This window comes from Lathamus discolor, chromosome 6, assembly GCF_037157495.1.
Source record: "Lathamus discolor isolate bLatDis1 chromosome 6, bLatDis1.hap1, whole genome shotgun sequence".
Classification (NCBI taxonomy): Eukaryota; Metazoa; Chordata; class Aves; order Psittaciformes; family Psittacidae; genus Lathamus; species Lathamus discolor.
The window spans coordinates 80,364,323-80,387,064 of record NC_088889.1 but is presented as its reverse complement, the minus strand read 5'-3'; the positions used below and the strand labels follow the sequence as shown (position 1 = coordinate 80,387,064).

At 44.5% G+C, this 22,742-nt stretch overlaps 1 protein-coding gene across 4 annotated transcripts in view; it reads left to right on the top strand.

The window, feature by feature from the left end:
- Positions 1 to 21,958, top strand: part of NPRL3 (NPR3 like, GATOR1 complex subunit) — a 44,165-nt gene extending 22,207 nt beyond the window's left edge. For all 4 annotated transcript variants that reach the window (XM_065684021.1, XM_065684020.1, XM_065684022.1 and 1 more), the window contains 7 exons: positions 2,168 to 2,305; positions 3,059 to 3,215; positions 4,861 to 4,967; positions 6,079 to 6,208; positions 14,485 to 14,674; positions 15,791 to 15,983; positions 21,177 to 21,958. In XM_065684021.1, coding sequence (XP_065540093.1) covers positions 2,168 to 2,305; positions 3,059 to 3,215; positions 4,861 to 4,967; positions 6,079 to 6,208; positions 14,485 to 14,674; positions 15,791 to 15,983; positions 21,177 to 21,342 — 1,081 coding nt within the window. In that variant the 3' untranslated portion in view covers positions 21,343 to 21,958. The remainder of the gene's footprint in view (positions 1 to 2,167; positions 2,306 to 3,058; positions 3,216 to 4,860; positions 4,968 to 6,078; positions 6,209 to 14,484; positions 14,675 to 15,790; positions 15,984 to 21,176) is intronic.
- Positions 21,959 to 22,742: the final 784 nt, after the last annotated feature.

Here is a 22,742-nt window from a genome sequence, read left to right as displayed (position 1 = left end):
AGATGACTTCATGGGGGATCTGTAAAATGAAGGCAAATGTGGATCCAAACTTCACTTTCTGTGGCTTGACTGTATTTCATGTTGCTAGAATCTTTGTGTACCTATTGGTGAAATTATTCAGCTCCACTGGCTGGTTAAGGGCATTCACATACATTGCTGCTGGAGAACGTAGCTTGTTCCTTGTCAAGTTTTTAAAGACTTCAGTTATTTTCCATCCAAGGAGGGCAGATGAAGGAGAAACCATGTACATAAAGCTATAATATGGCTTGAAATTGTACAGTTGAATGCAAATGTAGAAGAATGAAATTAAGTTCCAGATCAGAACTGAAAATCTGGTTTTCTTGTTGTCTTTAATTCTAGGCTCTTGTATATTGCACTGCAGACAAAATTACGCTGTGGAGAGTGTAATTATCTAATTATCTAATTAAAGCTTCTGCCTTGGTGCACTTGGACTGAAGAATGAAAGGAACCAACTGTATTTTCTTGTGTTTCCTGAATGTTAAACTGTGCAGGGAAAATATCCCTGCAAGTGTTTTCATGTTTTCATGTATCTCTGCTGCTTTTTGCTAACCTGTTTTAACAACCCCAGTAGTTTCCAGGTAATCTTTTATCTCACTTGCCGTGTTCATTTATTGTCATGTCTTCTCTTGTGAGTATTTGGCCTGGTAGATAGCACATATAACTCCTGCTTTAGGGTGCCCTTCATCTTGATGTGTTTTGAGAGAATCCAGCTTTATCTGTCAGCTGGTGTATGTCTGGTGGGATAAGCAGTGTTACTGGTTTTCTTGCATTTAATGCAAGAAAAATGGAGGCGTTTGCTGTGCTTTGCATGTTCCTTCAGGGTTTGGAGCCTTTATTCTGATGTGAGGTGGTATTGCCAGAGAGACAGTGGATTCATCCTCTCAAGGAAAACATACGTAATATCTACTTCATTTGCAACTTGAAAAATCAATATTTTTGGAGGTCAGTGCAAGATCTGAGAACAAAACCACAGCCTCTGCTTTTGAAAAGCATCGTCTGCAGTGAGATTGCCCCTAATGAGTCTGATCATGCACAGAGCAGGACAGGATCATGTCTGTTCTCTCACCACTCTGTTGTGGTTTGGTGATTAGTTATACCGGCAGCCAAAGCTGCCCAGTGTTTTTATTTCAAAGCTGAATTTTCAGGTCTCTCTAAAGCCTCTATCCAACCAGATGAACTTGAAAAAGAGCATGTTAGTTTGTGGCCTGCAATTGAATGGTAGGTAGAATGTTGAAATCACCACATAAAGAGTTTCCAAGGCATGTATTTGCTCCCGGCGTGTTCCTGGCATGTTGTTAAATATGCTTTGTGTAGAGGGGAAATTCGTGGGTGTTACTGACACAAAAGTCATATTGCGAGTCTCAGCACTCTTGAGTTTAAAATTCAGACTGGAATTGTCAGAGTGCAAACTTCAAAACTGTATTTTAGGCCCTCTTCTCAGTGAAAGAGGCTTATAGTTGCTTTCAGGCTGAACATGAGTGTCAGACTTTATTGTCATTCCTGAGATGTCCGTAATTTCCACTCCAGTCCTGTTGTCTGAAGTCAGCTTAAAGGCTTAGCTTAGTCCCTGTGGTTTCCTAGAATGAAGAAGTCATTTAACCAAGCATGTTTGTGATTTCATGTGACAAGCTGGAGCAGGTTAGTAGGAAATAAACAACCTAAGCAGAACCGAAGGAGTTCATTACTGTGGAAATGTGCTGTTTGTAACACCCCTTGCCCAGTACAGACATCTCCTTTTCTTTTTTCTTGGAGAGGAAGATGGAAATTCGGGTGAAAACATTGTGCCCAATTCATCTTTGCCCTTTGCATCTCTGTTCTAGGGAAATCTCTGCCTTGCAGTAGTTTTTTCAGGAAACTTATCTTTGAGATACTGCTGCAATGTTAAGAGCAGAGGGAGCAGAAGATCAGTGGGGTCATGTCTTTCAGATCCCTCCAAAGTCTCATCGGGGATAATGCTCTGTAAGTACAAGTTATGGAAGCACTTGCAGCTAGGAATCAGCTGGCCCTCAGCCAGTCTGAGGATAGATAGGGTACATTCAGTGTTTTCTTGTCCTGTTGTGAGTCCTGTGCAGGGGTGAATCTGGATCACTGTTTTCATTGTTATACACAGTAAATGCTGTATGTATTTATTTTCTTCCTATTTTAGTCTCTGCACAACAGGGGTGGTCCGTTTACACATCAACAACTGGCTGGAAGTGAGTTTCTGCCTGCCTCATAAAATCCATTATGTTGCCACAAACTTTATACCCCCTGAAGCAATTGAGAGAAGCCTGAAATCCATCAGGTAAGTGCAGGCTCTCCTTCAGACTGTGGCCAGCCCTTCTCTAGTTGCAAGTGTGGTGCCACAAATGTCTGTGCTGGCAGAGCTGGGGAGATGATGTGATATGAGCTGTAGCATTGGTGACACGGGCTGAGACAGGGATCCCTTGAATCTTCTGCTGTGGTACCATAATGCTGCTGTGTATGTGGTGGTATGAAGCAACAGCCTTTGCCTTAATATTAGGTGGTTGTACTGAGGTGATGCTGCAAGAGAGGTTTGTGCTCTTCCCAGTCACAGGAATTGTGTATTCATTTTAATCTGATCCAGAAGTAATTTTACTTTTAGAAGAAAGAGAGCCCAGGCCCTGTGATATCTTATTTCCAGCATTCCATGTTTACAGCTTTTTACTTGCAAAAGTAACTAATTCTTGCTTTTATTCCATTCTGTATTTCAGTAGTGCAGATGAGCAGTTTTCAGACTAGTTCCCCAGCCTTAATTGCATGCTAGCACAATGCAGTCTTTTTTTCCTAGTCTCTGTCTTTTTTTCCTAGTCTCTGGGGCATCCAGTTACCATATAACCCTTATCCGTTTTTTATAGGGAGCGCCTTACTTTGTGACATAAAAAGAAGCTTATTCTGAACCCGCTTACACCAAAAGGATGAGATTAGAAGCTGTTTTTTTACCAGTAGATTGACCCCAGGAATCATGGTCTGGGAATAACTAAGCCTTCAGGAAAAGCTGTAGTTTACTGTGCAAATGTATTCTATTTTTCTGCAGGCCCTACCATGCCTTATTACTTTTAAATGATGAGAAGTCATTGCTTAATGAGCTCCCATTGGACTGCTCTCCTGCCCTGGTGAGAGTAATTAAAACTACCTCTGCTGTGAAGAATTTGCAGCAACTGGCTCAGGATGCTGACTTGGCATTGCTGCAGGTACGGGGAACTGTCAGCAGCAGCTGAAGTCCTTTTAAATCATGAGGTGTTTTCTTTGTGTGTGCCAGGGCTTTCTGTGGTACGTGAGCACGTCAGTTCTGTCAGTGTGAGCAGAGTGCACAGAGAAAGCGTGAGCCTTAGAGCTCACGTGGGGAGAGGTTGGAGAAATTAAGGGCAGTGGTGCAGTGAGAGCACTCAACAGTCCTGTAGCCGTATCCAAGCTGCAGATTGCTGTGGAGTCGCAGGGGTACCTGGAGGTCTCCAGTCCACACCATTGCTCAGAGCAAGCCCAGTAAAGCAGACTGCTCAGGGCTTGTCCGTTCGAATTCTGAGTACCTGCAGGGATACCTCCCACAGCCTCTCTGGGCCCTGGTCCAGCATTTGACCATCATCAGAGTAAAAACTCTGCTTGTATTTAATGGGAATTTCCCATCTTCCGTCTTGTGTGCATTGCCATCTGTCCCCTCCCTGTGCCCCTCTGAGAAGAATAGCTCTGTCTTCTCTGTGCCCTTTCATTAGGTAGCTATACCCAGAGCAAATAGTACTCTTGACTTACACCACAGTGGTCTTGTCTTGGTTCTGCCATCTTGATGTCTATGTGCAAATGGAGGTATCCAAAATGCAAGTGAAAGCTTACAGCTGCCATGGCCTAACACATTACTTTTCCTGGATCTGTGAAGATCTTTTCTACTGAAGTGTGCTGAAAGCCCATGCAAATCTACCTATAGTTTTCCCTTGTGCCAGTGGAGGGAATGAGACTCTGGCAATCATGGGAGACAAGAGACCACTGAGAGATGTGGATGACTGCTCACTGTGGCCCTTTACTTGTCAGGTGTGATGATTATAGTAGATTCAGACTTGGGGACATGATATGTGCTTTGTGTGACAGGGAGAGCATGGTTTGTCATCTCAGATGCTCCTGGTTGTAGGTGTGCACCTTTTCTTATTTGAAGGGGAAGGCCCTGTTTTGTAATAAAATTTCTAGGCCTGCTTAGAGTGGTCTGTGGTGTTATATAGCTGTGGGATGAACTCTGGAAATTCCCTACTGCTTCTGTAGTTCTGTTCTCCACAAAAAAGCGAAGTTAAATGCTTCTAATGATAGAGGCTGGATTTTATGTCTCATAGATGCTATTTATGTGGCTCTTCCAGAGCCATTAACAACCACTGACTTGTTTAACACATTAAAATACTTCGTGTAGCTCATTGCTGAAATATCTCAGTGCATTAAAAAGGCAGTGTTGATTTCCTTTATGTTTGCCTCACATCAGTAGAGGCTGATTCTTTTGTTTTATTTTTCATGTGTAACACTTAATGCATTTTCTGCACAAACAGAAATAAGGTTTTGGGGCATGAAAAGTAACTAAACTTCTATTGATACAGCATGAAGAAAATTCCTTTTAGGCAGGAAGTACTAAGTTGCTTAGAAATGCAAAGCGAACCTTTGGAAATTCATAACCTTGTCAAATGCTTTTTGATGTGCCACATGTTATATTAAACCGTGAATTTATTCTGAAGGCAGGATGAAGGGATAGAACATTCTTTCATTTCAGCACAAACACAACTCTTCTGTCGTTGTGTGGAACTCCTGCTGAGAGTCTGAATTTTGCTTTTGCTCACCTAATCTTTCCCTGTTTTCCCAATGCAGGTTTTCCAGCTTGCTGCACATCTCGTTTACTGGGGAAAAGCAATTATTATTTATCCGCTGTGTGAAAACAATGTCTACATGCTTTCTCCAAACGCCAGTGTCTGTCTGTAAGTAGAAGGAAAATGAGTTACTGTGGCAACAAGGTGGTGATAAGTGCAGATATGCACTACAGATACACTTCTGCAGTGATGTGGGCTTTTGGAAGTATTTACCTTTTAAAGCTACTTTTAGTATGCAGTACATTTGCTTTCCAAATGCCCATATCAGAAAGGCCGTGTGAACCTGAAACAATATGGAAACGTTTACAAAACAAAATGCTTTATGATGTTAAATAAATGAGTGTTTCATAGGAGTATCTGTGTATCCGGCACACAGCATCACCTGAAATTAATCAGAAGTAGCAAATCAGGCTAGGGTTGCTGTCGCTATTGTTTTGTATGATGGCATTTTCCACTGGTAAGCCTTCTCACAGACAGAAGGCAATGTGGCCATTTTGAGAGCAGGCAGCAGCAAAGCAAGGAAGATGTGGAGGCAGTGGTGGGTATTTTTACTCTGCTGAAGACTGGCAACTCTTACTGTGTTGGGTTTTGAGATATTTCTAGAATCTGTGTTGGAACTCAGTTATAGGAAAATAGTTTTAAATCAAAACTTCTCTGATGGGATTATAAAAATAGAGCTGGAAGGGACCTGGAGATCATTCAGGAACAGCTGTTCCTGTGCTGTATATGGCAGTGCTGTTCTTGAAGACCCGTGTAGATGGGAATCCTAAGTCAAAAAGTTTTCCTAATGTTTGACTCTCCTTTACTTCTGATCAGTCATATTGCTTGTCCTGTCAGCATAGTCAGGGAGAACAGTCACATCTGCAGTTGCGTTTTGCGTATTCAAAGCTTGTATTATACCCCCGTCTTGTCTTGACTGCCCAGTCCCTGTTACTTTGATCAGAGACTATGCAGGTCTAGACTTTTTATAATTTTTATTTTTCTCTTCTGGATTCTCTCCACACCTTGAATACTGTACTGCACCCGAATGCAGTGCCAAGATGAAAGTGTGTATGCTTCTTGCTTGCTTTTGCAGGATGCAGCATGCCATAAACTCTGTTTTTTCTAGATCACAGACAGTGTTCATTTGGAAATTGGCACTTCTGTAATGATTAAGTGGATAAATGTTGCCCTGACCAGCAGTATAAAACTGATTTCTAACTTTGTCTTTTTTCTGCAGTTACTCTCCTTTAGCAGATGCGTTTTCTTGTCAGTTCCGGGGGCACAACCTGCCATCAATGCTTTCCAAGTTTTCCCTTCCAGTGTCACTCTCAGAGTTCAAGAACCCACTCGCGCCGCCTGTTCAGGAGGTGAGACGGAGAATGTACAAGAGTTCCTTGTTCTTCTGCTAATGAGAACAAGGAATAGTGTTGCTTCTGGAGTACTTAGTCCGGAACCTGCTATCATAGGTTTAGAAGTTGCCAATTACTGTGTTTCCAACCTTACAATTTGTTGTTTCCTATTTGCATGCCAAAAAGCAGTGGGGATGTTGAAGGTGAAGCTGTGCGGATGCTGTGTGCTAGCAAAGCACATCCTAAAAGAAAAATCAGAATGTTTCTTTTCCTTGAGTGATTTTGTAGGGAAAACCGAAACTCCATTTGGTCTGTTGAAAACTGTCATAAATTAGTAGGGCTGAGTGCAAGCTTGTGGATTCCTCACAATCACATTTAATTTTATCATATTCCATCTGTTTTAAGTTCACAATCTGGTTTTAAAAGCAAACTGTCTGTTCACTTAGCTTTTGCTATGAAACTGGAATTGTTTAAAGGCTGTTAGAGGAAGTAGACTCAGCATGTAGTCAACAGAAGTCCATGTGTTACAACATTAGTATTTTAATGTTCAGACTTTGGATAATAATATATGTATTTTGGATTTGTGAGCTGTTGTTTTGCTTATGCATAGATCGTGGCTTGCAGCATTTCTGGGAACTGGTGAAATTCAGGAAAGAGCTCAATAATGTGAAGTCTCCTGGCTGACACTGTTGTATTCCCCAGTGAAGGAGCTTGGACCTCTGAACACAGCACAATGTAGCAAAGGAAGCACAGGCAGTTTTCTTTAGCTGTTTCTCATAGTGTTTTCTAGCCTTCATACTTTGATGACTTGCTGGCTATATGAATTAAGCCACTGTTCAAATATCTGGAAGATTAACATCAGTTGCACACACAGGCACAATTGTTAGAGAAGTATTTGTTGTAATTACAGGTCAGCAGACATTATGATCAGATAAAGATAAGAAGTGATGTAGAGTCTAATCCCAATAGTATGTACTGGTCAGCTGCCATCTTGGGAGGCAGGGGAAGAGCAGTTTTGCTGTTTTGCCAGTACTTTATTGTAGTTACAGACAGTTCAGTGTCCTGAAGATTGAAGCTGAATTAATAGCATTAATTTTATTCTAGCTGCAGTAGCTTCAGGAGTCATTCTTATTCCCACTACTGCTTTTAAAATTAATTACTTGCCTTAATACTTCTCTTTCAATACTTCTCGTTGCTCTAAGACATCCTACTGTTTAAAACATGTAGATAAAGTCTGCCTCTTAACTGCTGCAGTAATTCCTTGAAACAACAGTGCACACTCAATGTTTGACAGAGCTGTTGGAGTGTTAAAATGACTGTTTTAGAGTGTGCATCTTCTCTCTGATGCTCACCCATCTGTGGTAGGGTCTTAAAGGTCAGCAGCAGGGCTTGTTTTCATCGTCATTTCGGTGTGTATAGAAGGATGAAGGATGATGCTGTGAAAAACTATGGAAGTGCCTTCTACAGTCTGAAAAGGGGAGGTAAGAACTGCGGTTGCAGAAGATTCCGGGCCACATTGGCAGGGCATGTGTGTGAAGATGAAGGAGCTCACTGTACCCTGGTGAGCTGTTCTGAGCCATGGCAACTCAGCTTTTGATAAAGCCAAGTATGACAGTTCTTGCTGGAGTTTAGATTAGAGAGACTTTTTAGATGTTTCCGTATCAGTACATTTTCTTCTACTTTGCCTGTTTTATTTTTTGTTAGGAACTAGAGTGATGAATCCAGTCCTGTCCTGAAGTGACTACTTCAATTGTAATTAGGCTCCAATTGTAATTAAGAGAGGTCTGGTCAATACAGCAATTAACCTGATGGAATGTGGGTGGGTTTGTGTTCTGCTGTGTAGTGATAAAAGATGCTGTACTCTGAACTGTAAATATTGTCAAATTGTATTTGCTTTGCCTTTGGATGAAAAAAAGCCCCAAAGTCAGGACCTTTCACTGAAGTTTTGTTCTTTGTGTACATAGGAGGGGATGGGGTTTTTTTAACTTTGAAGATTTTCACTAGTATTCTGTTATCTTGTGCTTTTCATCAAACTGACCATATTGTCTGTCTTTCTGAAGGTCATCTGTGCTAGAAGGTCAGTACTGTGGGAAGGGCTGTATTTTCTGCAGAAACTGTTATGGCCTCGTGGCATCCATCCCATTTGGTTCTTGTCTTAAGCATGGGATTGGCTCCCTCCTTTTGGCATGTGCTTCTCGATGGGCAGAAAATACAGAAAGCGTTAATAAAACATGATACAAACCAGGAAGGCTGTTAAAGAGCCCTTCCTCCTGTTTGTATACAAAGTCATACTGATTGACTTGAAAGAGGACAAAGTTATTTCTGTTTACTTACTGTTATAAAGGTAGAATTGCTCCATTCCTTTGGGGAGGTACAATGATGGCACTGGCATTTCTATACTTGGAGTGCTGCGGTATTTTTTGCCTGGTAGTAGGTACAACCAACCTGAAACACCCTGAGCAAGGACAAGACTGCCTTGAAAGGTGGAGTGCATGTCTACGTTCTGCTTTTGATGTTTGTCAATGAAGTAGGTAGAAATCTTCCAGTGAGCGGTGTCTGCCAGGACCACCAGTGCTCTCAGCCATGCCTGTGCTGGAGACAGGAATTCTTGAGCCTGTCACCTTGATACTTTCTTACCTGTGATGACAAGCAGTATATTGCAGTTGAACTCTGTGGTGGTTGTATATCTGTGAGTGGTCTGGTACTTATAATTTGAAAAGATTTTGGTATTTATATATTTCTATGCTAGTTTCCCTTTCTCTCTGTGTTTAACCTGCCTTGCTTGGATAGCAGTGTTGCAACAGTGAGAGGATGAGCCTACGCCTACAGCTCAGCCAATCTAATGATATCTCAGTGCTGTTGAGAGGAGGCCCAGTTTTTCCTTTCCACTTTCAGGTGTGCACACATGCCTTCTTCCTGTCCCTCTTCCCTTTGCACTAGAGCTCTGGCTCCTGTCCAGCTTGACTCAGTTCACTTGTTTCGGCAGCACTAATTTTCTGCCAGGTTAGCAGGTGAAATTTGCTCAGGAGGAGATCCAGCAAGCTCCAGGGCTGGTGCAGAATGAGGGAGGCACTGCTGCAGCTGGGGATGTGAGTGAGGAATGCAGAACAATTTTCCCCTTTTCACAGGGGTGAGTTGCCTGTTAGCTCCACCATGCTGTGTAGCATCACCTGGACTTAACAGCAGTTCGAGGTAGCCTGGGACTGCCTTGCACAGCAGCCAGTTTAGCTCAGGCTGCTGGTGCTGGATCTCACTAGGGTGCAGCCATGGAGTGAAGAGATCCTGTGAGCTGATACAATAGGGAAACTCATCTTCCTTTTAGTGTTTTTACTGGAAAAGCAGCAGTTTGCATCTCCTCTACCCTGACCCCAAAGAAGCTGTCCTTCCTTCTGCTGCCTGTGACTGTTGTTTTCTGTCCCTGTGGTCTCCTCTCGCTTTGATGTGGCTGCAGAGCACCCCTTAGTGGAGCTCTGGTGGTGTTTGGTGTGGTGCACACCCCTTCATAACCTTCTGCAAAAGCACAGAAACACTTGGTGACCTAAACCCCTTAGTCCTAGGGACTGCAACTGGTGCATGGCAATGCTTTAACTGGCTTTCCAGTGCAAGGCTTTCTTTGTACAGTATCAGAGTTTCTTCACCCAGCTACTCTGTGCTAAGTTTCTTTGCAAACCAAGAGAAAAAGACAATGCTTGTGGCTTCCCCTCATCTGCATTATGGCCCCAGCTAGTTCTTCTGTTTCAGAAGATGCTGTAACATCTCTCTACCCTGCCTTGAGGAACAAACATGGATTAGCAGGAGGGATATTTCCACCCGTGTGGTAGAAGTTTACCTAGGTGAATTAGAGATCCCACTTCCTCCCTGCATCCGCTTCACTACAGTCTACAGTAGCTCTTTATTATAATGCACATTGTTATTGTTGTAATTGCCTAATTTTCCCTTGATGGGGCTAGAATAACTGTAGAAAACAGATTGGGAAGTGTGACAGCTGCTGCTGAACAAAGTATGTTCAATTTTTCACTTCTGTTTTAACAAGTCTGGCCATGCTGCTGGGAGTAAGGCTCTGGTAGATGAGGCCTTTGCCTTACGCATCTGGGAAACGTGCTGTGCTTTGTGTAACAGCTCAGTGCAAAATGAGTATGTCAGGGGATGGGAGAGGGAGGAGAGCTGCATGCAAATACTGAATAGGCAATTGTGTCTTCCAAGAGACACGCTGGAAATGGGACTGTTCTGCTGGGCATCTGGAAGGTGTTAAGAGTCACGGGAGCTTTTGTTGGCAGAGGTATGGAAGTACTAAGGCGCATTTATATTCACTTGGACTAGGTATAAAAGCAGGGCTTTTTAGTGTGGCAAGTCAAAACAGTATGTCTTCCTAGACCTAGATAGAGGGAATGGTTAAGCTGAGAATTCAAAGCAGTTACCTAATGATTAAAATAGCAACATTAGACAGTAAACGTTTTGTTTTACATTAACAGGAGTCTTCAGAGCCTGATTTTTGTAAAACAGGGAGAAGTTTTAATATTCGATCTTTTTTTCATAAACCAGCATGGTTTGAATGATGAAGAAAGGTAATATATTTCAGCAAACATACATTTACCACAGTGACTTTGAAGGTGCTATCCTACTGAGCCAAGGCAGCCCTTAGTTCTCAGGTGAGACTTTGAAGAATGCATGTGTCAAATAACTAAATGATCCAGACTGGAGAAAGCGGGCTTGTGTACCTTGTAGGTAAAACAAGCTGTGTTTTAACTAGGAGTGTATCCTCATGTAGTGACAAGCAAGCTAGGATTGAGTGTTTCTGGGTTACTGTTTTCCCCTTCCTGAACCTGTTGCTGGTCCCAGAGATCTTGGTGTTCTCCGTAGGGTTTTTTAGGCCTGGGAAAGGAAACAGCCTTAAAGAATCCTTCCAGGAAATGCATTTTAACACATTACAAAGGCTCCCTTTGGTTCCCAGATGGAAGAGAATTATGGATGCTGGATCTTGTCCCCCCAAGACTTGGTGCTGAATTTTCCTCTGACTGTCCCAGACTGCCCAGATGGGCTGACGCACAGTGCCCATGCTCGCAGAAGCTAACACATCTTCTCTGCCTTTGTCAATAAGCACAAAGCAGTGTATTGTTACCAGTGCCTTCCGTGCTGCCTTGCGTGACAGCACACTCCAGCTTCGCCGGGGCCCGCTGCACTGAGGGGCGGGGGCTGAAGGGGGTGGCCCTGGGCTGATCCGTGCCAGTGGGAGCCGTCCAGATGCTGAGGCAGACAGAACCCCCTTGCAGCAACCCGGAAGGAGAGCGTGGGGAGATGGGGAGGATGAAAAGAACATGGATGAAATTTAGAGTTAATTGGTAGTTAAATTAAGCAACAGAAAATGTTTCATTTTATATTTCTGTCACGGTCCTGGTGTTTCAGCCAACAAAGGCTGGCTATGGATTCCTACCATGCCAGATGATGACTGAGTGAGTGGAGCCAGTCCTGAGACTGAAGTATACTCTTGCCTGGGCAGCTACTCCCAGGCTTTTTGGCTTCAGCAAGGAGCCCAACTAATCAGATAGACCAAGCACAGAGATAACCCTGAGGGAGGAGGAGCATTTCTGACAACCAGCGCAGCACAGATGGTGCAGGGAAGCCTCTTCTCCTGCAGACCTGTCTCTAAGCTGCATCAGAGCTCAGGAGGAGCAGATGGAGAATGGATGTAAATTCAGTGTTCATATCCAGGACAAGCAGCAGAATGTATTTGCAAAGCCTCTGCTAGACCTTATCTGTGAAAACGCTTGCTGCTTTTGGTAAGAACTAGGTTTAAACCTGGGAAAAGTGGAAATGGTGTGAGGCACACGTGCAGTGATGGCACAAAGCACAGCATTTTGGGCATCATGCCAGCTGCAGGGCACTGCATCGCTTTTTTCTAGGACCAGATCTTAAAAGGTACCAAATTCCCACTGAAGTTTTGCTTATTACAGATAACTGTCAGTGACCATCATTGGAGATGATTGTTCAGGCTCACTTCAATATGGAAGCACAGTTTTCTCTTGTTCTGTTAGTGACAGCTGATCTCCAGCTCTCCCACTTGCAGCACAAAGGCATTTAGGAGTCATCAATTGTACCATGTTATAGTTGTAAAGCTGTAATACCGCTTTTGCCTGGCTTCTTGTTCTAGTGCACCATAGCTGCTGGCTCAGGGGTGGCTTTCTAGGTACTTGTACAAGAATGTAGAGGTGAAGGTGCATATGCAAAGTTAGAGAGTGTTGGGTAAGACTTTCCAAGCATGTGGAGCTGTAACAGAAGCAACTGGCTGTTTCTGTAATTAATGAAGCCACCAGAGTGACCAGTGGAGGCTGGTCTAGGTCGGGCCCTGCTCAGCAGATTCTGGTAGAGCCTGTCTTACTGTCTCCTTGAATTGTCTTGGATTTTCCAGCACTGTTTTGTGCTGTGAGATGTGCAGACCTCTTTCATTTGATGTGAAACTGTCTCATCAGACATTGCTGCGTGCAGGTTGGAAGTTGGAGTAAAACATATGAGACATCTTTCCATCCAGGCCTGCATCTGGAATGAAGGTTTTTAGCAATGAAATCACTGGTGTAAGCCGCCTCTCTCTCCCAGGCTGATTTCAGATGTTAGCAAAACACTGTGCGTTTGGTATCTTTCGCCAGCCTTCCTCTTCTGTAGATTTTCTATTAACCATGTAAAATGAATTATAGCTTTTCCAAAAGATATGTTTGAAGGCAATCCCAGATAGTATGTTTTAAGACTAAAATACGTTCAGCCCCCAAAAGCGGCAATCCCTGAAAAGACAGGGTGTGGGTCTGTCTGCAAACAGAAGTTTCTTTTGTGATTTGATAGCAGAGGAGGAACTGGGAATTACAAGATTTATGGAAAAAGGAAAATTATGTAGGCTGATGAACTTCGGTTTGGGGCTTTTATTGAGATTTAGCCTGTTATCCTGATGATTAATACAGCAGAGCTAACTTCCTTCACAGAGCCTGAGCTCATTCTGCTTGTGTTTCTCTCACCAAAACAGTGTTGGTTGCTATGAAATCCCCAAACAGCTTTTGTCAGTGAATCAGTGTTTTCAGAGCCATGAGCTATGGGAAGGGTTGCCTGCAGTGATGTGAAAGGGTTTTTTGTGCAGAAATTCAGACACAATGATGAATTTTGAATGCTCCTTAAAAACTCCTGAAAATAGGCAATGCCAAGAACCTACAGACACTTGTCCTTCACTCTGCCCCTCACTCTGCCCGCTGTTTTCAGCATTGCTCTGGGGACATTGTGCAGGTCTTCAACTGCTGTAACAGGGGTGTTGTGCATGTTTGTTTAATAAGAGCATCATCTCTCAGCGCTTTAGAAACTTGCCTGCCTGCACCCTAAAGACCTGGGTGCCTTTCTAAGTTGGTCTGTCCTGTTGTTGTAGAGGGGTGGAGAGCATATGGGGGATATTAACCCCTTGCACTGAGATGGGACTCCTTGGTCAGCAGCAGGGTGTTGTCTCGTGCCAAGGTTCTGGCTGCTGCTAGTGTTATTTCTGTATCACTGAGTCCTGGCAGGACTCCGATCTCCAGAGGCTCTCCCACGGTTATGCAGCAATTTCCCATCTGACAGCAAATGGCTCCTACTTCTGGGCACCTGTCTTGGTTTTCAGGTCTGCTCCATCACCCTTCCCTTTCCCTGGCTTTCTAGGGGAACTGCACTTCAGTATGATGACTGCTTTGGAATTAACCCTTCGGTGATTACTGGTTTTGGTTGGCTTTGCATAGAAGCCAGCAAGCTTGGTCTCAGGGCTCCCACTGTTCGGCCATGGGCATCAGGCCCTGCATGTGGTTGACTCATTTTTCATTGTCTGGTCTCTCAGAAGGAAGATTGTCCCATTTTTTTTAGCACCTACTAAACTTGTTTTGTTAAAAGAGAAGGGAACAGCTCCAGGTGGGGTTGTATGGCTACATTGGTATGGCTAAACCATTAAGTGTTGAGGGCATCCATCTGCTCTGTAGAATGTAGTAGGTGCTGGAGCTATGACAAGGGGGCAGGGCTGGTTTGTTTGAGGACACTGGCTGTGCTGCTCGGTGTTGCATAAAGCCATGTTGATTGTTAAAGGCTTGGTTACAGGTGAAGCATCTACAGAGGGTTTGGGTGTAATGAACATGTGTGCCTGGTCACCCTTTTATGACTGGAGAAGAGATAGAGCTGTTGTGTGGCATAGAAAGTATTTTTTCTTGTGATTTCTTAGTCACAAAGCCTAACCTTTGTGCACTGTTTTCCCCCTGTATTTCATTTCACGGTTCTTTAATACTTCATTTCTCACTCCACAGACTCAGCTTATTCAAATGGTGATATGGATGCTCCAACACCGGCTTCTTATTCAGCTTCACACTTATGTCTGTCTGATGGTGCCACCAAATGAGGAGGATTTCCGAGCCCAAGACGAAGATATGCCCTTTACAGCCAGAGTTGGAGGCCGGAGTTTAAGCACCCCCAATGCTCTCAGCTTTGGCTCTCCAAGTATGAGCATGCTTTTTCTCTGTTGTTCAGACTACAGCCCACTGCTTAGCAATGCGTAGGTCTTGGTACCAAGACAACCCATCTTTGCTGGAGTGCTTGCTATGTAGGTCCAGCCCTTCTTAAACTTAGAGCTGGGCATTGGCATAAAATCTTAAGGGCTATTAGACTTTGAATTCCTCTTTTTAAAAAGCAGTGCTTTGTCATCTGCAAAGCTCTCATATGGTAAAGTATTTTTATGAGAGGTACATCTGGTGTTTTGAAGTAACTTCCTACTTCCTTGCTGTACTCCAGAGTAACCACCACGTTCTCCTGGCTGCACGGCTGTTGCTGCATGAACTTTCGTTTTCAGGAGAGGAACAGAACTGTGAAAATTTGTTTCACACAGCGTTGGTTTCTGTGGGCTGTAGAGCCACCTAAGGAGATGCAGAGCTATCCATCGTTCTCATAAATAACTGGCTTCTGTTTGTCTCTCGATTTCTTTCATCTCCTTCCTCAGTGCCATTCTTCGGGGTGACTCCAGGAAAGCATTTTCTTCTCAGAGTATGAATCAGATACAATGCTGAAATCCCCAAACTTTCTTGCCTGCGCATTCTCAGAATGCCATTGAGGTTGGCTATCTGGAGAGACTCTGTGTAAAACTTCCAGCTTTACAGAAGTAGCGAGTTAGGGCAGAAGTCTTGGAACGTGAGTCAGATAAGTTTGTGATCTACTTATTCTGGCTCATTCACAAGAGGATATTGCTTCTTGGCCTTTCTGCTAGCTCCCACCTTCTGTGCTGTTAGGCTTTCCATGTTACCACTTCATGGTATTCAAGCAGAGCTGGCTGGAAATTTTCTTTTCATATGTTTTTTATGGACTGTTTATGGCCTCCAGAAGTACAATTTTCCACATAAATTGATGACTTTGTTGAAACATTTGACTTTCCCATTGAGAAAATCACTGTGTTGTCAGATGACTAATTGCAGATACACGTAGCATTTCAAGAGCCACTTTTTCCTCTACAACTCTAAAATGACATTTTGGAAAGACTGCATACAAACAGCCTGAATTGATAATCTCTGCATCATTGTGCTGAGGAACATAAAAATACTGTTTCTCTCTCTCTTCCCCTGATAGCTAGTAGTGATGACATGACTCTGACAAGCCCTAGCATGGATAATTCCAGTGCTGAGTTGATACCTGGTGGGGACTCACCCCTAAATAAAAGGATGACGGAGAATCTACTAGCAAGCTTGTTGGAACATGAGCGGGAAGCTATCCTTAATGTCCCTGCTGCCCAAAATCCAGAAGATCTTCGCATGTTTGCAAGGTAGGAAGTGAAGAGTGCAGAATGTCATCTTTTCTTTCCTTATTTTTTCTTATCCTTACTGTTCTGTTTAAGGATCGGTGTGGACTCTGAGCAAATCCCCTTAGCTTGGGATTTTGGAGGATGAAGTTTCTCAGGTTTGTTCCCCTTACACCTGTTTCACCTGTGCATATCAGGTTTTGACAACAACTGATCTATGTGTCACAAGAATACTTGGTAACAAAGGGTGCTGGATGTGTGAAGGAGCATCAGGGCATACAGTTGGAAAGCAGGGATTTCACTGTTTGCCAGACAGTTTTCCTGTGTCCATACATGGTAGACATAAAACTGCATAGCCTGAGAAAACCTTCTAAGCATGCAGAGACCCAGTCATGCTGACGCTGTCATTTTGTGTCTGTTGGTATTTCCTAGTCAGCTAGGGTTTGTAAACTCCCTGCAAATATGATACGAAGAGCATGAGACACAAAGCCAGCCTGAATACTTTTACAAACTAGTTTACAAGTGTTTCAAGGTCTATTTTGCAGAGTTGCTTGTTACATTAGGTTAGTTAGGTTAAAGTCATTAGGATGTGTGATTAGTAGCACACAGTTTTGTTGCCTCAAATTTCAACACAACAAAAATACACAGAATGTGGTTCTGCTCGTGCTAATATGTAGAATGACTTCCTAACCAGCCATCTGTGAAAAGGTGTGGGACAAAGTATTTTTTCTTCCTAAACATTTCAAAACCCAGTGGCATCACTGGAATGCAGCTTTCACTGGTTTTCATACCCGGGGAGCAGAAAACCATGTGAGGCAAGTGCTGCAGCTTTTCCTGTATGTCCCAGATGCAGTTGGTAATCCTCTGGAAACCTGGTTCTTACCCCAGCATGGATATAGTCAAGTAGCCTAGAGAAGCTGTAATAGCAAGAAAACGCTTCTCTCGTCTGCGGCAAAGTCTGTATGCTGTACAGCTCCGGTACTTCCATAGAGCGCTCCCAGGCTTGCGGGGAGTTACTGCTCTCTGAATTACTCGTCTCCTCTACCTTCTGTTAATCATTCAGAGCATATTCTCAGATAGAGAGGCAACACTTTGGCATTTGGGAACTTTGAAATGTTTTGTCCTTATTATATGACAAGTTGTTACAAAACCACAGAGAAAGTAAAAACAAATCATAATTGCTGATATCTTAAGACAGAATTTGTGGGGGACTCTTTGGACCAGTTTAGTAGCAATGAAGATTCTTAGTTATCCTGGGAAGAAGAAAGGATTTCACAATTGCTCCCCTGCCACTTCCCTCCTCTGGGTAAAGAGCCATTTGAAAGCTTTGGAATTGCAGATTCAAACAATTACTTGGATTTCTTCTTAAAGTCAGCTGCCATCACCAGAGAGCTGTCTGAATGATGTTTATTTTGCGGCTTGCACCAGGTTCTTTTGTAGAGCCCCAGGATGGCTCTGATAAGTCTGAATTTCCATTCTACTATTGAGTGAATTGACAACTGCATAGCATACAGCAGTGAGGAAGAGAGAAGATACAACCAAGTGGGTCCTGTGGGTAGGGTGCTGGAGTGTGCAAATGGAAATGTTTATGCAAGACACTCCTGGTTACTGGCTTTATGAGACACCGTACCTTAGCAGTTGAGGGTGTATTTTCTGTCTGTGCTGTAAACCATCAGAGATGAGTGTCTGGGTAAACCTATTGCTTTTAATGAAAGTGTAAACATTGCAGAGAAGCTGCTGCAGTGAATGAGGCGATTTCCTCATTACCCTGGTACAGGTTACTGCACCAGCTCTCCTTTTCACTTCATTATGAGGAATAGCAGCCTAATGAGGTCTGTGCTCTGGCAAATAGCTCTGCTCTATCAGCTACCTCCCAGAACAAACTCCTGCTGTAAATGCATAGTTAGTGCACTAAATATACTGAAATTGTGCTTCCAAGTGTAGTTGTGTGTGCACAAGAAGGGATGGGCTATTTTCAGAGGAGCAGTAAAGTTCAGCCCAATATTTTCTTGTGTCTGTGCCTCTGAACGCCTGTTATTCATTAAACAGATGGCAGAAGGAGCTTGTGCCTGTCCATTGCTATGCACAGCCGGTATTTGCAAGATAGAAACCTGAAGGAATAAGTAAGAAATAGTGAAGCTTGGCTGCAGCATTGGCTGCATTAACCCTCATAACACTGAATGGGAATTGATATCCAAGTTCTTCCCTTAGGTGCTGCTGGAGGAGGGTTGGCATGTCGTTCCAGAAGTAAACTTAAGAAGGAGACATGTTATTTTTGAACTAGGTCTTTGGTAATGTACACAAAGCATTCCTCACTGCACATTAAGCAGTGCTTTAAAGATAGTGAGAGACTTCACTCATGGCTTCTCTCCCAAGCCCTGGGTGTGGAGACACTTTCAGGATCTTTTTTCGTGTTTTTAGACTAGGAGATGGAGATCCTTTACTCCACTGAGGAATGCTCACGAGTGGCACTAAGCTGTGGACAGTTTGCTCCATTTTCAAGCAGTGCAGGTGGAAGGGATATCTCCTTGACCAGAAATAAGCTAATTTTATTTGAATGACTAGTCTGAGATGATCTTTTATTCAGTGTTTAAGAACATTACACTGCTGTTAGAGGGGCAGCTCTTGAAGAGGGGAGAAGAGAGATGAGCAATGGAAGGCAATAATCTTCCATCACTGCATCTGGAGCTGGAAGTTCACACCTGTCAGCAGTTCAGAGCAACACAATGCAGTGTTACTGCCCCAAGAAGTGCCATCTTAGGTCCTGTTTGGGTCCCGTAAATGTTCTTTGCTCCAAAACTTGAGGGTAGTGCCCATCTTCTTTGGAGTTGTGAGCCCCAGATTACAGCTTTGTAGAGCTGGGCTTTTGGGAAGACTTCCTCCCTGGGAGTGCTGCACCCCAGGACAGATTATCCAGGTATGTGGGGGAATCTCTGTCCTTGGAGTTTCAGAGCTTGGCTAGAAAATGCTACAGTGTTGGCACTAATCCTGCTGGAGCAGGATGCTGGACTAGACTTTGGGGGTGTCTTCCAGCTGGCATTTTTTGTGATATTCTTTAATATCCTCTCCAGCTTTTATTGGAGTGGAAAGTATTTCATCCTGACCAGTTACAAATCCAGACTCCTTTTGAATATAGGATGGGTTTATTTATTGGAAAACTCTGCTTAGTCTGTGTTGCTGTTGAAAGCCAGGTCATAATCATTTGCATAGAAGACAGCTATGCAGGAGCTGAGAGCATGGGCAATCACAGTGAGCAGCTCTGTAAAAGGGAGAGAAGCTGCAGCTTTTAAAACCTATTTCAAAATCACTTTCTGAACAGTGTTACAAGATACAACGTGCAAAAATTCATGTTAACATCTCAGGAGATGGCCTGGTTTTAACATACGCACACTCAAACTGATGCTGTCCCTGCTAATGGCCACTTCTCAGTGCACAGTGGTTGCCATCACCCTAGGGGAAGAAGCCAATTAGCCTGATTTAAATACCCAGTGGGAGATACTGCAAAAGGCAAATGCACAGCCCAGATAGTGGAAAGGTAAATATGACTGGAGCTTGTCCGTCTGTTGTTTGTTTGTATTGCAGGTACAGAGACATAGCAATTATGTTCTACATAATAGTGCCAACTTGAGAGCTGGCAGATGAACATCAGAGCAGAAGGGAGTTTACAGTGTGCATGGGGCTGCACAGCCCTGGGCTGCCAGAAGGGATGAGGCAGTGAGGATCCCAGCTCTGAGCTTACACACAGCTCTTTGGGGAACAAGAGTGAGTTGAGAGGAGGGACGTGGCAAACTGGGGAGCAGAGAAACGCAAGCAGTAGTGGACTAGAGATGAAATTTGCTCTGTGCAGTGTAGAGGGAGGGCATGATGGAGTGAGACTTGCCGCATGGGGTCTCATTTCCAGTCACCCATGAAGGCTAACAGGTGACAGGAGTGCCTATTCTGAGCAGCAGGAGACAGCCAGGCAAACACTGATTCTTCAGGGAAAGCATGAGAGGCCCCATCCTGCCATCATGTGAAAACAGGAAGGAATACTCTAAGGCACATTTGGTGTCTTTCGAGGGCTATTTGTGCATGAGGACTATGAATTAATTCCACTCATTTCTACTGTCAGTTGGCATGAAGTAGCAGGCCAGCATATTCCTGAACTGCAGCTGGTATGGAAACATAAGCAAAAACTGTTGAAGCACAAAGAGGAGTATGATGTGTAACACATACAGGCACACATCTGTCTGCATAGCTGGGGAAGTGATCGTGGCATACGTGTTTGGGCCCTGACATGCAGGAGGATTGCAGTGTGGTTTCTGCACTTGGGAGGTTGTTAAGACAAGAGACTGAGCAGCAAACTTGAGCTTTGTCTGGAGGACTGGCTTGGAGTTAAGGGTCTGAAGGGTCTCTGGGGAGCAGGTCCTCAGGCATCAGGGACTTCCTGCAGTGGTTTGTCTTAGACCCTGCTGTGCAAGGCTGAGGCTATCTGATGTCTGTAGCATGTTGGTGGTGAGCAAAGGGGTATCTGTCCTGTCTATACTGAAAGAGAACTGGGAATTTAAGAAGCCAGTCTTGTTTGGGCTTAGGCTTCAGTGTTTTGGGGCTCTTTGGTTGCTTCTTAACTCCCAAGGCTTCTTTGTAGTGCTTGTAATTAGTATTTCCATCTCCCTGTTGTCACTGCTCCACCTAACCCAACCTGACCAACCTCAGGAGTACATGACCTGTAGTTGCCAAGCCCCTTGCGATACTGAGAGGGAAGACATGCTTTTCATTCTAAAAGCAAGCGTAGGTACCCAGACTGATGCACAGCTATGACAAACGGCACTGTAGGCCCAGCTAAGAGAGCACAGAAGTAAATCTGCCATGTCCTGACTTCTCAAGGCTAGTTGGCACATGTGGTTCCTCAATGTCTGGAGACAAAACTACACTGAAAATTGACAATCTTGGGAAATCCCTAGGCTAGGAAGCCTTTTGACACAAGGAGGATGCCTGCAAAGTGCTGAAGTGGGGGAGTCCCTGCTTTTCCAGGGGATTTCTGTGCTAGGCATGCCTCAGGTAAGAACCTATTTAATTCACTTGACTTTTCATGTTAATGAGGGATACAATCCATATGCTTTCTGATTTATGTCCCATGGAAGAGGAAACCTTGAGGGTGTCAGGATTAGTTCTGGCTGTGTGCACTTGCTTTTGGCTCACATGCTCCCTTGCTCTCCTTCCTCTCCTTCTGCACAGGCTGCTGCACTATTTCCGGGGCCGGCACCATTTGGAAGAGATCATGTACAACGAGAATATGCGTCGCTCCCAGCTGCTGATGCTGTTTGACAAGTTCCGCAGTGTGCTGGTAGTGACCAGCCATGAGGACCCCGTGATTTCAGTTTTTCAGTCCCTCTTAAAGTGACCGATGGCAAAGGATGGGCACCTGCTACACTCTCCATACTGACAGTCTAAAAGATGCCTAAAAACTGCAGGAGGTGACTTCAGTTCCTTCTTGCCATGTGGCACAGAGCAGGTTCTCCCCCTCCGTGCCTCAGTTTCCCATCTGCTCCCTGTGGTGGCAGCTGAGGCTGGTCTGTGTGAGGGTTCTGGGGCCTGCTCCAGGACAACTTGGTCAGCCTGGATTCCTGCTGTGCCATATCCACAGTGTGGCAGCTGCTGGTGCAGAGCCCCTCCCTGACCTTGGCTTCCCAGGGCTTGTGAGGGTGGCCAAGAAGATTCCCACTGCAGTGTTACTGGCGGTACGTCACCCTTGGGTGGACGCTGCTGCATCAGAAGTGCTTTCTCTGCTCTTCATCAACAGGACTGCTGGGTCATTCAGCGTGAGCACTGTGAGCAGCCTGTCCCCATGGCAGAGCATGCATGGCATCTGCCCCAGGGCAGAATGGAGTTGGCCTGGCTTTAAGGGAATGGCCCCAGGCACCAAGGAATTCTGTTTGGTCATTGTTATCTGGCAGCAGTGAGGACAGAGGCAGGAAGGCAAAGCACCACAAGTAAATGGTTTCATGAATGGGAATGACTCCTTCACCGTGTCACAGCCTATTATTGCCTCTTCCCAGTATTCTTACTACTAAATGCCTGTTGGAGCACGGCTGTCACGAAGCAGCCTGTGTGTTTGTGGGTTTCAGGGTTTCCAGTTTTTTCAAGGGCTGGGGAGCTTGGTTGTTGAGCAGGATGGAAATAAGCTGGCCAGGCTGCAAGTACATGGCACCAGACTTGCTAAGGGCACTCAGACTTGTCCCCTGAGGCTTGTTTTCTTCCTTTATTTCCCTCCCTGCAAACATGGCTGTGGCTGCAGAGAACCGGACTGGGACCCTGGCCTGCGTTAAAGCTGTCCAGCTGAAAAACAAGATACAGGTCTGTACATAGCCATGTTTCCTGATCTAGTTCAGGACTGCTCCTCCAGCCCTCCTGGGGCTACAAGAGGGGACAGCCCTGTTTCTGAGGACAGCAGGAGCTTACGCCAGCTCACCCCTGGCCTGTGCAAGGCCCCTGTTCCCTGGAGCTGCTCACTTCTCTGTGCTAGTACCCAGGGAAAGGGCAGGAGGGAGACCTTTACCTCCATGGTGGTGGCTTCCAGGGGTGTACGTTGTTAAAAAATTGTCAGGCTCCTCCTTAGACCTTCCCTTATACCACACACACACAAGCTGGAGCTTTTCCCAGTTGCAGGCTCTCAGAACAGCTTCACTTGCCTACACAAACTGGGTGAAACTGTGAGCTTTATGTAACTTATCTTCCACCAGTGAGGTGCTGGGGGAGCCTGGTGGCCACAGTGCACCACATACCCGATGACAGCTGCTTAAC